General features: G+C 29.4%; 2 protein-coding genes across 3 annotated transcripts; both read left to right on the forward strand.

Annotated features, from left to right (window-relative positions):
- The first annotated feature begins 1,143 nt into the window (after positions 1-1,143).
- Vps36 (vacuolar protein sorting 36) lies at positions 1,144-11,753 on the forward strand. 2 transcript variants are annotated; one of them, XM_072529212.1, is made up of 5 exons: positions 1,144-1,521; positions 1,579-1,771; positions 2,596-3,308; positions 7,415-7,625; positions 11,491-11,753. In XM_072529212.1, exons 1-4 carry the CDS (start codon positions 1,426-1,428, stop codon positions 7,586-7,588), a joined length of 1,176 nt encoding a protein of 391 aa, XP_072385313.1. In that variant the 5' UTR covers positions 1,144-1,425; the 3' UTR covers positions 7,589-7,625; positions 11,491-11,753. The 2 variants fall into 2 exon arrangements, with proteins under 2 accessions (XP_072385313.1, XP_072385312.1); XM_072529211.1 differs by having other exon boundaries at positions 7,415-11,753.
- A 424-nt stretch (positions 11,754-12,177) lies between these two features.
- On the forward strand, positions 12,178-13,060 carry mRpS6 (mitochondrial ribosomal protein S6). Its single transcript, XM_072529213.1, has 3 exons — positions 12,178-12,329; positions 12,567-12,706; positions 12,761-13,060. The coding sequence occupies exons 1-3, from the start codon at positions 12,285-12,287 to the stop codon at positions 13,017-13,019; spliced, it is 444 nt and encodes a 147-aa protein (XP_072385314.1). The 5' UTR covers positions 12,178-12,284; the 3' UTR covers positions 13,020-13,060.
- The last annotated feature ends 74 nt before the right edge of the window (positions 13,061-13,134 follow it).

Here is a 13,134-nt window from a genome sequence, read left to right on the forward strand (position 1 = left end):
TATGAGTTTTTAAGAATTGAATATCTATGCCTTTCTCTTGTAGCATTTGATGTATCAGAAGTAATAGAAAAGCTAACCCAAATATTGCTTCCCCAATTCCCATTCCTTCTCGAAAATTTTCTATAGGTATGTTCGATAATGGATTATTTTAATCAGGATTTTTAGAGTGATAGGGGGATATGAATAAAGACTGATTTCAGCCAATCTTATAGAATCCTACCTTTATAGATTTCTGAACAGTCTCATTAACAAAGGGATGTTTTCTTCAATCATTAATTTGAATATATCTATATGTAGTTCATCTGACATTGGCTTTTCCCATTCTATTATTCGTAATTGCTCTAGATACTTCTGAAGTTAAGGTATCAGGTGTTTTTTTGAGTTATTTTTATTGTTGAAAAATCTGGAGATTTGTGGTGCAAACAGTTCTTATATGTGTTTTTTTCAATGCTTACAAAGTTCATTGTTTTCGACTATACATCGATCATTGTTATCTACTACTTATCTTATTTGTAGAACGCTGTCTTCTCTGCCTAGCAATTCTTTCACGTTTTACATATATGCTCATACATATTTTTAATCTACTGATTTGTACACAGCTAAATATTTGTTCTTAAAAATGACCTTCCCATGTGCATCATCTGGATTATTTCTTCCTTAGACTATGGAAATTGCGTAAGTATTTTTCAAACTGTTTCAATCTTGAATCAATATTTTTCCAAAGTCTAAAGCTGATAGTTCCTGATTTAACATCTACTTTTTTTTTGTTTCTTTTTTAATTAAAAATTTAAATTTCCCACCACAGAATTGTGAGTGGAGCCAACTTCAGTAATGGAATATGTTTTTCATACCTTTGCTGAAGATGAAAAAAACAAGAAGAAAGATACCATAACATAAAGACAAGTATTTTGACCTGTCGCCTCTAATTTCTGAAGTAATCTAACATAACTGTTGATAATAATCATGAAGAAGTTAAAAAAGTTTATCGGTAGCCTGTGGCCATTTCAAAACGTTCGACTATTTTTTATGACCCTTTCATTCATACCGTTCACGAAGAAAGCTGTACAAATATATTGAAAAAGAAGAAGAAAACAAAAATGTCACAAAAAATGTTCTCATGACATTTGATGCACATGCGTAATTGACATAACCTTGTATTACAATTACAAGGTTACAAGATCGAATTAAATAATTATTATATTTGGTCTCTTTAAATAACATTTTATTTATTGTTGTCTAACTAGGACTAGAATTTTTGCATATATTTCAACATTTATTTTTACTCTAAAATTTGTATGTATATTAATTATTTAAGCCCATCCCATTAAAAGTAAAAGTTAATATCGCGCCATCTTTATATTAGTTTGATATAAATTTAAACCATTTAAATTTTATGTAAACTGAATACTTTAAATACACATTTAAATGAACAGAATAAAATACGCTAATCCACTTTTATTAGATGGTGAAGCAACAGTAGTTGTGGAAAATAACGTGAGGCTATATGATGGAGATCAAAAGGTAATTATTAAACAATCACTAAAATTAAATTCATTGAAACAAGTTTATTTTTGACAGACCTCATTTGAAGGTGGAGAATTGATAATTACTACACATCGAATTTTATGGGGCCGGCCAGGACAAATAGCTCGAGGGCAAACATGTTTAGCTTTACATTTATATCTAGTTGTTTTTTTAGAAGAGGAGTCCCCTAGTGCCTTTAGCTTCAGTCGATCAAGAAAAGTAGTAGTACACCTAACAGAGACAAATGGTAAGTACATCTTTATCTTTGCAACCAAATTTATACTTTTTATTATATATGTCAACCATTGCTTATTTGTTTGTATAAGTCAATAAAAAGTATATTTAGTAATTTTTTGATAGTATAGACTAGGGACCCATAATTTTGATAATCTAGATCTACAAAATATGTGATTGTAATGTCTAACATTCTACCCGAACATGAATTAAAAAACTGAGAACATGCATGTCTTACCAACAAAGACACTCGTAGAAGGTGTTACGGAGATAATGTCACCCTTTTAAATATAAATCCAAAAGTTTTAGAACCCAGTCAAAGAGGCACTGGTAAAAAGGTTAGCTTTTTTCTTCAAATTGATGATTTGAAATATTCAAAGCCAAATAACAGGAAAACTTTGCATTTTTTGAGGAAAACTTACCAAATCTTTTTTTAAGTATACAATTAGACCTTTCAAAAAAAAAGTTTCAAGCATAAAAATTGAGGGACTTATCCCTCCCAATTAAAATTGATCTTCACCCTTCTGTAATTGTTTTTATATATGTATTATCAATGCACCCAAGAAGTTTGACCTATTTAAAAGGCCTAATTTTAGAAAAATTGGAGTTTAAAAGATAAATTGATATTTTACAATTTTGTATTTTTCACCATTTTCTTCAAAATATCTCCTAAAATACTGGGGCTACAAAAAAAATGATAAAGTACTAAATTGTAGCTTTTTTGATAACTAAAATTTTCCTGTGCATAGATTTTCTTTACAAATATCATCTATTTCACCACAACACTTTGACAAAGTCATATTACTCATTTTTCTATTCTATACCTTATTGTTTTAGATTCTTCAAATGGCCCACAGTTGACTAGTATCTACAACTTTATTAAATTATCTTTCAGAGAGGGTTATACCAACAATGTTCTATCTATCCTTAATGATTTACTTCAAAATAGGCCATGGGAGCCAAAGGTTTTACAAGTTCCAGTACAACAAAGACCTATTGTTCCTACTATTAAACCTAGATTGGGAATTGTGGGAATAGAAAGAAGTATTCAAGCTAAACAAAAAGAAACAGATGAAAGTATAACTCTGGCTTTTCAAGATTTAGATAAATTGATGGTCATGGCAAAAGATATGGTGAATATATCAAGAACAATATCTACGAAAATTAAAGAAAAACATGGTGATATAACTGAAGATGAAACAGTACGCTTTAAATCTTATTTACTCAGTCTTGGTATTGACGATCCAGTCACCAGAGATTCCTATAAATCTGATAATCAATATTATCAGAGCTTAGCTAGACAAATATGTAATTTTATTCAAAAGCATATTGAGGAAATGGGTGGTATGATGGCACTTACTGATGTTTTCTGTTGGGTAAATAGGGCGAGAAGTTTGGAACTACTATCACCAGAAGACATTCTAAATGCCTGTAAAATTATGGAAAGTCTAGATCTTCCTATTAAGTTATTTCAGTTTTCTTCTGGAGTTATGGTACTTCAATTAAGTAGCTTAGATAGTTTAAGTATTGCAGAGGCTACAGCAATATTGGTAAGTAAATTCTATGGGATTAAGCTACAAATGTTTGTAATGAAAATTACAATCTTTACTCAATATTTATGAGTGTATTAAATATTCTTTGTGGTATGATATAAATTATGGAATATTCCTGAAAATTATTTATTAATAATATATTTTCTTCTGCTTAATTGAAGCATGCTAGACAGAATGCAGTTGCTATCATAATCTTCACAGTGTATTTTAACTTTTCTATCAGTCTCTCTACTAGTCCTAATTTTGTGACATCCTATACACTGTTTTTTCTTTTTATTATCTATATCGCTTTGCTGGAATTTTTTAGTGTAAGTGGTCGTGAAAGTTGCAAATTGTCTGTATTTACCAATGCCTTTGTGAATTCCGGTCCAAAGTAAAGTATAGGTAACTTGTCGTTTTTTCATGTTTGCTATTATTTAGCAACCAAGCATTGACTAATGTGGTAATTCCACTGCCGCTTTCTGGTACTACTCCAGAGTTTTGTTGATTGGTAGGAAGGCATTTGATTATTAAAATCAACATCCTTTTTCACTAAGGTATCAAGAATATAGTGGTGTCAGCACCAGTGTATTATTTTTATATTAAAACTGGTCCTTCGCCAAACCATTTTAACACTGTCTTTCCATGATTTCACCACATTGAATTTGTCAACACTGATGATAGAGCACTTCGCAATCCTGTTCTGTTTTTTTCTCACTTAACCACAAATTTTTATTTTATTTATTCTTTTCAAGTATTCTTACCTGGTTTTATTTTCATCAAAGCTGTCAGTGCAAAAAAATATGTATATCTTGTTTTAATCCGAATTTGTATTATTGGTTTATAAATTAATTTTGATTAACATTGTAAAACTCAAAATATCAACCAAAAATATCAGCTGTATATGTCCACCACCAACATCTCTACATAACATAACTCTGCTTCTCATTGATTCTATAACATTGTTTAGGATCTATGGAGTATTGTGTAATTCTTCAATATGATTCTCTATTCTTTGAAAGAAATCGCAGGGAGTCAAATCACAGGATCGAGGAGAATATAATAGGCGTATTTAAACTTATGACCCTATTTTCGAAAAAGTCCATAATAACATTTTAATTTTGCAGCTTTGTATGAATTCGAACCCGGTTTTGCTGAAAATATTCTTTTATTAATTTTTTTTTAGAGTAGAGTAAATTTTTGCTCAATTATGTTTAAAAATTTATGCAAATAACATCACATTATTAATTACAGATTAAAAAAATATGTATTGACATCACACATTTAAAATATATTAACATTACAAATTAAATATGCTGATCAAGGAGAAGGATAGGCCAGGTACTCCGCCACAGTATATGGCTCAATGTCAACTAGGTGTTGAAAAACCTTTCTTTTAAATGTTTCTTTCTTTTAAATTCATCATCCATCTTTTAGCATTTAGAATCCCTTCGAAAAAAATGGCTCCCACAATATGTTGCTTGCTTATAGCAGCCCAAACTCTTAAGTTTCTGTGTATAAAGGTGTTTCAATAAAATAATGCAGCTTATCTGTACTTCACATACTCATATTCTAAGAATTTGTGTACCCAGAAAGATGAAATTAACATTCGTCATTAAAAAGGTTTTACCTAATACATCATCACTATTATTGAAATTGTTCAGAAACCAATTACAGAAGGCTAGCCCTTGGGGATAGTTGTTTAGGGTGATTTCATGGAAGTCTTGTAAACGATACAGATGAAAATGTAAATCTTGCTTAATAATACACTGACAAGTTCCATATGAAAGATCTACCTATTGATGTATGTGGCTACAATAACTGTTCTGACCAGTTCAATGTTTTTTTCAGTTCGCACTTTAGACTTCCCTGCCCCCGGTTTGTTAGTTAACGCTTCCCGTTTCTCTATAAACATCTACAACGCAATGAATAGTTCTGCAAAAGATGTCATAATGAACCACAACATTAGGAAATTCTTCAACAAAATCTTCAAAAGCATCTATACAGCGTTCCACGTTAAGAAAATAACATTAGGCTTATGGAGATCAGTGTTGCCAAAACTCTCAGGCATGCGGTTTACTAGATTGTCGATATATTTTTCGAATTTCCATTTTCAATTAACATTTAACTGTAAAGTCAGAATAACAACTGAAGAACCACAAAACGTTATTATCATTATGTAGTCTCAGAGAACGACATAAAATCGCTGACATACGTACACCGTATTATTTTAAGTAGCAATTAGTAATTAGATATATGCATTCCAAGCGGTCCGTTTATTTGCTTTTAAATCTTTAATAGCCGGCAAAGTATATGATTTAAATAAGCAATATTTTCTACTGATTTCTATGATTCATGGTATATGATATTCTTACCGAAAAACAAATAAACTATCGTTACTATAATTAAAATAAGATAAAATAAAATTAACTTTTGTAAATAATATTTATTTAATCAAAATCATTTTCCCTACTTTTCATCTCTTGTTTCGAATGGGCACTTTTGGTCAATTGCGTTAAAAAACATTAATTTAATTCATGTCTGTGAAAACGAAAATACAAATTATACAACCCTGAATCGCGCTTGTGTTCATCGTGGCATCGCTGCGCTTCTATCGTCCATAAGAAATACATGGCCCTATCTCCGCAATGTTATTTTCTTAACGTGAAACGCTCTATAGGTTGGAGTAAACCCATTCTCCGTTAATTCTTTGGTCATTTCTAAAATATATTGCGAGCATAGATCGCTTTTATTTATCCGTGAAAACGATTTTTAATAATAATTTTGAAATCGTAGGCTTCCACGGCCAGAGTCAGAATTATAGTTTATTCGTCTTCCGGGTTTGGACCGTGTCATTTGTGAGTGACCCAAAAGTGGGTTCATCTCGACGTTTCGCTACAATTGTATGTAGCTTCTTCAGGAGAACAAAAAAGAAAAAGAAAAACAAGAGACAGGAAGATGGGTAGTTAGCAACGGTAACTCAGTTACTCAACGCAACCAGAGGCGAATACTAACTACCAAGATGGGCATTTGGTCACAGTAACTCAACTACTCAACGCAGCCAGAGGTGAAAACCAAATGCCAGGACAGGGATTCACGTCCAACAGCTCAGAACACACTTCCTGTCTCTTGTTTTTCTTTTTCTTTTTTGTTCTCCTGAAGAAGCTACATACAATTGTAGCGAAACGTCGAGATGAACCCACTTTTGGGTCACTCACAAATGACACGGTCCAAACCCGGAAGACGAATAAACTATAATAATAATTTTGTTTACTAAAACTTGAAAAGTCAAAGTTGACGTAAACTGACAAGTATATCTGAATTAATGATAGGCATGGGCTGTATAACTATCTCTGTCGATCAGAGCCCGCTATGATAACAATAATTTTGGATCAGTGGATATTAATCTTCAAATTGACAATGACAAAATAGAAATTATCACAATAAAGACTTTTAGCAGCAATGCTTAGCATGCTGCTGTGACTTTTAGTTCAACTAAGAGTCTTTTACGTTACAGTGATGTTCATTTATAAAATGAGTTTATTACGCGGAATTGTGATATTCACAATTACCCTACTCAAGCTAATTGCAATTTACAGATTGTGAAAACAAAAAGGACGGCTTCAACAAACTCTTTGTTGTTTAAGAGTGTAGGCGTAAAATTCCAAGCCAATGCTTTTTAAATGCATCCATTTTTTCGAATCCTGAGAAATTAATAAGCATTTTTGAAAAATTTTAACTCAGAATGGAAGATTACATTATTACCGAGGGCCGAAAGTCCCTGAAAATTTCTATAATGTTTAATTTATTAAGTTACAGGGGTGAAAAAGAAGAAAAAATTAAGTGTGATTTTTAATTTTAATGATTATTTTTGTGTATTAGGTCTTTCTCTATTTTTGAATAAATAAACTTCTTATCATTGAAATATATAGCGAAAATTAAAGGAAGAGAAGGAGAGGACGTAAAAATAATGGTTGAATAACGTGCAAAAATATTTTTTGTTTATTTATTATTATTATTATTTATTTTTATTTCAGGATCAACCAATATCTATATACATATTACATTTGCTTAAAATTACTTTTAACATACAGTAATACTTGGTTTATGTACAACTATTACAGGTGGAAGACAAACAGTCCATGTCTGCTGAAGAACTTTCACAGAGTTTGGGCATTTCATTAACTTTAGCTAAAGAAAGGCTTCTAACAGCAGAGAAATATGGAAAATGTTGCAGAGATGATTCTATTGAGGGTCTAAGATTTTATCCAAACTTGTTTCTAACCAGAGAAGAATAAAACATATTTATCCTTACAAAGAATTAAAAGTCAACTGGTGTGTGATTTAAGGAAGTATTTGAAATTACATAAGTTCTTTTTAGTGTTAGTCAAAAGTAAGCTTGATGTTGGAAGTAAACTTACTTTTCTCTAATTTATGAGTCTAATATAAACCTAGCAAAGTCCTTTGGGAAAGTTTTATGGATCCAAGTGTATACTTCTTCTTTGCAAATTCTTTTTACCTTTAAAGATGTAGGATCAAATATATATGGCAAAAGAAATAGTTCTATTAAACATGTCGTAATTCACTGTAATCCAGACAACTTGACACTATTGCCTCAAATAATTAAATATTGAAATAAAACACCTGATGTTTATTTAACACTTCTGGTCTATATCTGTTACTAGATGTAAACATTCCGACATCTACTTTTAATTTGTTAATTAATATAATGAATTTACTGCCTTTGACGATGAGAGACAATTACACAAACAATATTCCGTTGTTACAACATAAATATGCAACACGAATTTTTCACAAAAGTTTATAGAGAGCCTCATTAAATAATCAAACACTTTAACACTAAATAGAAAGAACAAAATTATAGAATATATATTAAATCAAAAATTCTTTTCACGCGGTACAATGACTTTGCTTGGTTTGTATCAGATGTATGTAAATACTACAGATATGTTTATTTACTTCAATTTAATAAAGAAACTAACAAGACCATATAAGACATACTGTATAAGTCATTAAAACATTCATCTACTTAATTTCATCATTTTGAGACCATTCTACACATTATTTTATGTTTGGATTCATTTTATATTACAGTTTACAGAGGCTTTGTTAAAATTAGCATGTATTATTATATATAAATCAGGTTTTTGGTGATCTCTGACTCTGACCTTTGAATTCCTTTTATTATTGGTGATTGTTCAGTTAGAACACCTGCTTAAGTTCTAATGTGTTCATTGGTGTATGTCAAATGCTGCTTTTATATTGTTTCATCAGTTCTAAATACAGAATATCAGTTAAAAAATTTCCTTTGAAGAAGAATAAATAATTCATGAATAGCTATGGATTTAAGAATTTAACAAATCTATTCAAAAATACAAAGCTTATAAAAATAAATCATTAATTATATGGCGTAGGGATGTGGCGACCCCACCGCCCAAAGACTGTCTTTGCAATCAGCCTAAGGTAGCAAGTAGATACTTCTCTACAATCCCAGTAGTGAACAGATCTACTAAAGGGATGCAACCCTGCCTTAAGCAAGCCATGGTTCTCTCCCAATTCCCTTTATGTGGGAGACATCATGTCCTATTCCTAAAATCCTTTAAATTGCTTTTTCTTCCTTATACCCATCACTAACCAGATCTTAAAAAAGCTCAACTGTCAGACATGAATATATAGACGTCAAAATGAAGAAATATCAGAATTTGAAAAATAAACTCTACAATGTCAGTGGTGTTTCAGAGATACATATATTATCTTAAAAATTATTAGTATAATAAAACCTGTTATAGGAAAGATACAAAATAAAATATAATAATTTGTCAGTATATAAAAGATCCTAAGTTATTCTAACTTAGCTTAAAATTGCAGATAAACTGACAGAATGATTTTCTACCTTATGTCCATAATTCTTTCAAATTGCTCAAACTTCCAAGATATTTGCAAATGATTATCGTTAAAATGATATTAATCCTAATATTCAACCTCATTGATAGTGTGAAGATTATGGCATTGCAAGATTATTAACTCTACAATTATGGATTATTCCTACAATTATTTTTAAATGAGCTGCAGCTTTTAATATGTTCGAATATATACAAAATAATTGAAGAATTTAGCTTTCTAGATATAATAAGAACTTCACAATGTGATTGAATCTTTCAAAGTGATGAACTCTTACAAACTTATACATTAGAAATAATTGATAACGAAAAATTATGATGTTGGAGCTTCAGCTATAGACACTTGTACCATTAATAAAATCTTGATATGTGCAGTTGTTACCTCATATGAAGAATGTCATTCTTGATTAAATGTGATGATGTATCCTTATGGTTGTATGTTTCAAATGTACACATTTTATGTTTTACATTAGAAGTCATTGATAGTGTGAAGATTATGGCGTTGGATTTAAAATTATTATGGTTAAACCAACTGCGATATCTATTTATGTTGTGATTATACAAAAACTATAGAAGGAATTTAATTTTCTGGATGTATAAAAAGGCTCTACACATACATGATTGTCCAGTCTGGATAATGAGTGTCAATAAATTTGAATATTTATTGTTATTAATAATTCTAAAATTTTAAATACTTCTGAAAGCATATATATTAAATCAAATCTTGATCTGTAAGATATATCACTGTTGCCCATTGCGAAGAATTTGATTTTTCCAGCGTATAATGATGAATCGAACAGAATTGAATGTTCCAAATATATTCTTTTATGTTGTACATTAGAAGTCATTGATAGTGTGAAGATTATGGCGTTGGATTTAAAATTATAATTAAACAAACTGCAATATCAGTTTATGTTGTGAATGTACAAAAACTACAGTAGGAATTTAGTTTTCTGGATGTGTAAAAATTTTCTACAATTATGAATATCTAGTCGTGATAATTATTGTCAATAAATTTATATAAATATTATTAATTCTAAAATTATGGTATTATGCTAAAATTATAAATACTTCTGAAATAAATCAAATGATTTGCAACATACTTATCACTGTTGCCCAATAGAAATAATTTAATTTTTCCAGCATACATTGATGAAATAAACATGATTGAATGTTTGAAATATATTCTTTTATGTTGTGCATTAAAAGTCATTGATAGTGTGAAGATTATGGTGTTGGATTTAAAATTATGGTTAAACAAATTGCAATATCAGTTTATGTTGTGAATATACACAAACTGTAGTAGGAATTTAGTTTTCTGGATGTATAAAACTGCTCTACAAATACATATTATAAATATCTAGTCTGGATAATGAGTGTCAATAAATTTTAATAATTATGGTTATTAATAATTCTAAAATTATGGTATTAAGCTAAAATTATACACATGGAAACAATGATGAAGAACATTTTAATATATTCCATCATATTGTTATATTAGTAGTCATTGATAGTGTGAAGGTTATGGTATTGGAGTTATAAATACTAATATGCTCTTCCGTGGTTACTTAAAAATCTGACGAATATATTCTTGATTTATACTAGTAGCCTCCATTGTTACTAATTGGAAAGAATATCAAGTTTCTTGAGGTACAATAATGACTTCCACAGGATGAGTCGTTGATATTTCAGATACAAATATTTTTCTTATATATCTTCAGTAAGGATAATCTACAACAAAGATAATTTTAATATGATTACATTCCAAGTTAAACAGTGGTAAATTTGAATTCACTGTTTTTATATTAAATATTGGTCACAGATAGACATTATCTGTGAGTTCTGATCTTCTTTATGCTATATTTCTTTAATTTTAGTGGATACTTCCGTTGTTTGTTCATTTTTCAATTGTATATGTTAAGAAACAAAGCCTTTGATTACTGTAACATAAAATGTTATTATAACAAAATCTTAAGATTGCCACTATCTAGTTACTTTCTATTATAAAACCTTTGAAAATAAGAAAGACAGTTAAGATTTAATTTCAATACAGAGCACCACCATTTGCTTATATGTATTTGTTTGCTTTGAACATTTTGGAAACACAGATTTGGGCAATTTCCTATTTGAATTTCAAATGTAAGAATTCTCCAGATTTGTATTGTTTTTAAAACTGTTATGAAAATTGTAATGGAAAAAACTCTTATTTTATGTCACAATATTCTCAAAAGTAAGTTTTGTTAATAGCTGTTACTGCTCTTATTTTTATTCTGTTTTAGGTGATAATCAGTATTAAGAATTTCCACAGAACAGTTTTGCTTTATTGAACTTCAGCTCATTTGTTCCTTTATGAAATATCCGGCAATGATTCTATTAGTTGTTATAACTAAAGCAGCATTCAGCTTCAACCCCAGTTAAGTTCTTTTCATGAATAAAACCAAAATGTTAACTACCGCTTATTTGTTATTTTTAATTTTCAAAATTGTATACAATGCCACAAATATCATTTGTATATATTTTAAATAAACTTACTTTTTATTAACTTTTTTTTTTTTTTTTGAACAAAACAACTTTTTTAAACTAGTAATATCCATCCAAAACTGAGGTAAATGTAATGCAAGTCTTATTGTAGCTGTAGAGATTTTAGTCTTATAGTTGGATTAAAATTTTCTTTAAATAAATAAAATATGAAAAATGCCACAGAATGTATATTTAAAACAGAAAAATGTAGACAGGATACAAAAAAAAATCTAAATCATAAAATATTGTCGGCCTTTTACCATATAGTCACCGCATCCACTTTACAATTTATCCTTAACACGATTTACCACAGAATAAGAACAAATTATTTCTTTCTGTAGTTATACCAGATTAGATAATGCTCTGTATAAAATGAATCACAAAATATATATTCCAAGGTATGAAATTTTGTTCTACGCCCGAATAAAACTTTTGAGTAAAAGTAGCTACAGAAAAAAAGAAGATTTTATATTTATTTACTGTACATAACCTACGTATTCCAATTTCCAAATATAATAGTTGATTCTGATCTGAAGAAAAAAAAATAGTAAATATGATAACTTACGAAATATTAATGTTATTTAGAGTTATGCCCAAGGTAATCTTGTCTATAGTTTATATTAATGGATTATTGTAAGTTAACTTAGTTATTATGAGAATAACTTTAGAACCTTGTTGAAAGATTCCACATTTTTTGCAATATTCTGCCATTTCCTTTTATATGATAGCTGAACTGATTCTACTAAGCTCTTACTTCATAATAGTAGAATATATCTGTTATTTAATTTTAAACAAAGTACCTAATTTATATATTTATAACACATTATTTTTGTAGACAGAGTTAAAAACAGTAATAAAAAGGACAGCAGGAGCTATCTTGGAAAAAGGTGGGATAATTAGAAAATTGGAAAATTTAGGAACTAGGGATATGCCATACAAAACCAGTGTACATGGAATTAACTATAAACAGGCAAGGTAAACTTAACATTAACCTAATCAAACCAATCAATATAATAAGATTTGTTTCAGTTACTTTTTATATGAGTGCAATATTCCTCCTAGTACAATAGAGTCTCTATTAGATGACTATGGTAGAGATGTAGATGTAATCAGACGGCAACTGTACAGAAAAAATCAGCCTACATCTAATGAATGTACTTTAGATGAAGAATTATTACCTCCACCTTATAGAAAGGATGTGCAAGATCTTATTGAGCAAGCAAGAAAACATGATAAACCAAAGTTCAAATATAATACAGGATTAGATTACTATCCTTTCCAAAAGTAGTGATTTTATTTATAAGTAAAGAATTAAAGTAGTCATTAATATTAATTGTTTCATTGATAACCTAAAAACATCTTGAGAAGTTTAGTTTTCTAAACTCTTTTTTTTTCAGTATTTT

This window comes from Diabrotica undecimpunctata, chromosome 4 (assembly GCF_040954645.1).
Source record: "Diabrotica undecimpunctata isolate CICGRU chromosome 4, icDiaUnde3, whole genome shotgun sequence".
NCBI classification, from domain to species: domain Eukaryota; kingdom Metazoa; phylum Arthropoda; class Insecta; order Coleoptera; family Chrysomelidae; genus Diabrotica; species Diabrotica undecimpunctata.

Coding starts and splice junctions, on each gene's coding strand:
- Vps36 (XM_072529211.1), top strand. CDS start 1,426: ATGAACAGAATAAAATACGCTAATCCACTTTTATTAGATGGTGAAGCA. Junction 1,522..1,578: donor TATATGATGGAGATCAAAAG/GTAATTATTAAA, acceptor TATTTTTGACAG/ACCTCATTTGAAGGTGGAGA. Junction 3,309..7,414: donor CAGAGGCTACAGCAATATTG/GTAAGTAAATTC, acceptor CAACTATTACAG/GTGGAAGACAAACAGTCCAT.
- mRpS6 (XM_072529213.1), top strand. CDS start 12,285: ATGATAACTTACGAAATATTAATGTTATTTAGAGTTATGCCCAAG. Junction 12,330..12,566: donor TATTTAGAGTTATGCCCAAG/GTAATCTTGTCT, acceptor TTATTTTTGTAG/ACAGAGTTAAAAACAGTAAT. Junction 12,707..12,760: donor ATTAACTATAAACAGGCAAG/GTAAACTTAACA, acceptor GATTTGTTTCAG/TTACTTTTTATATGAGTGCA.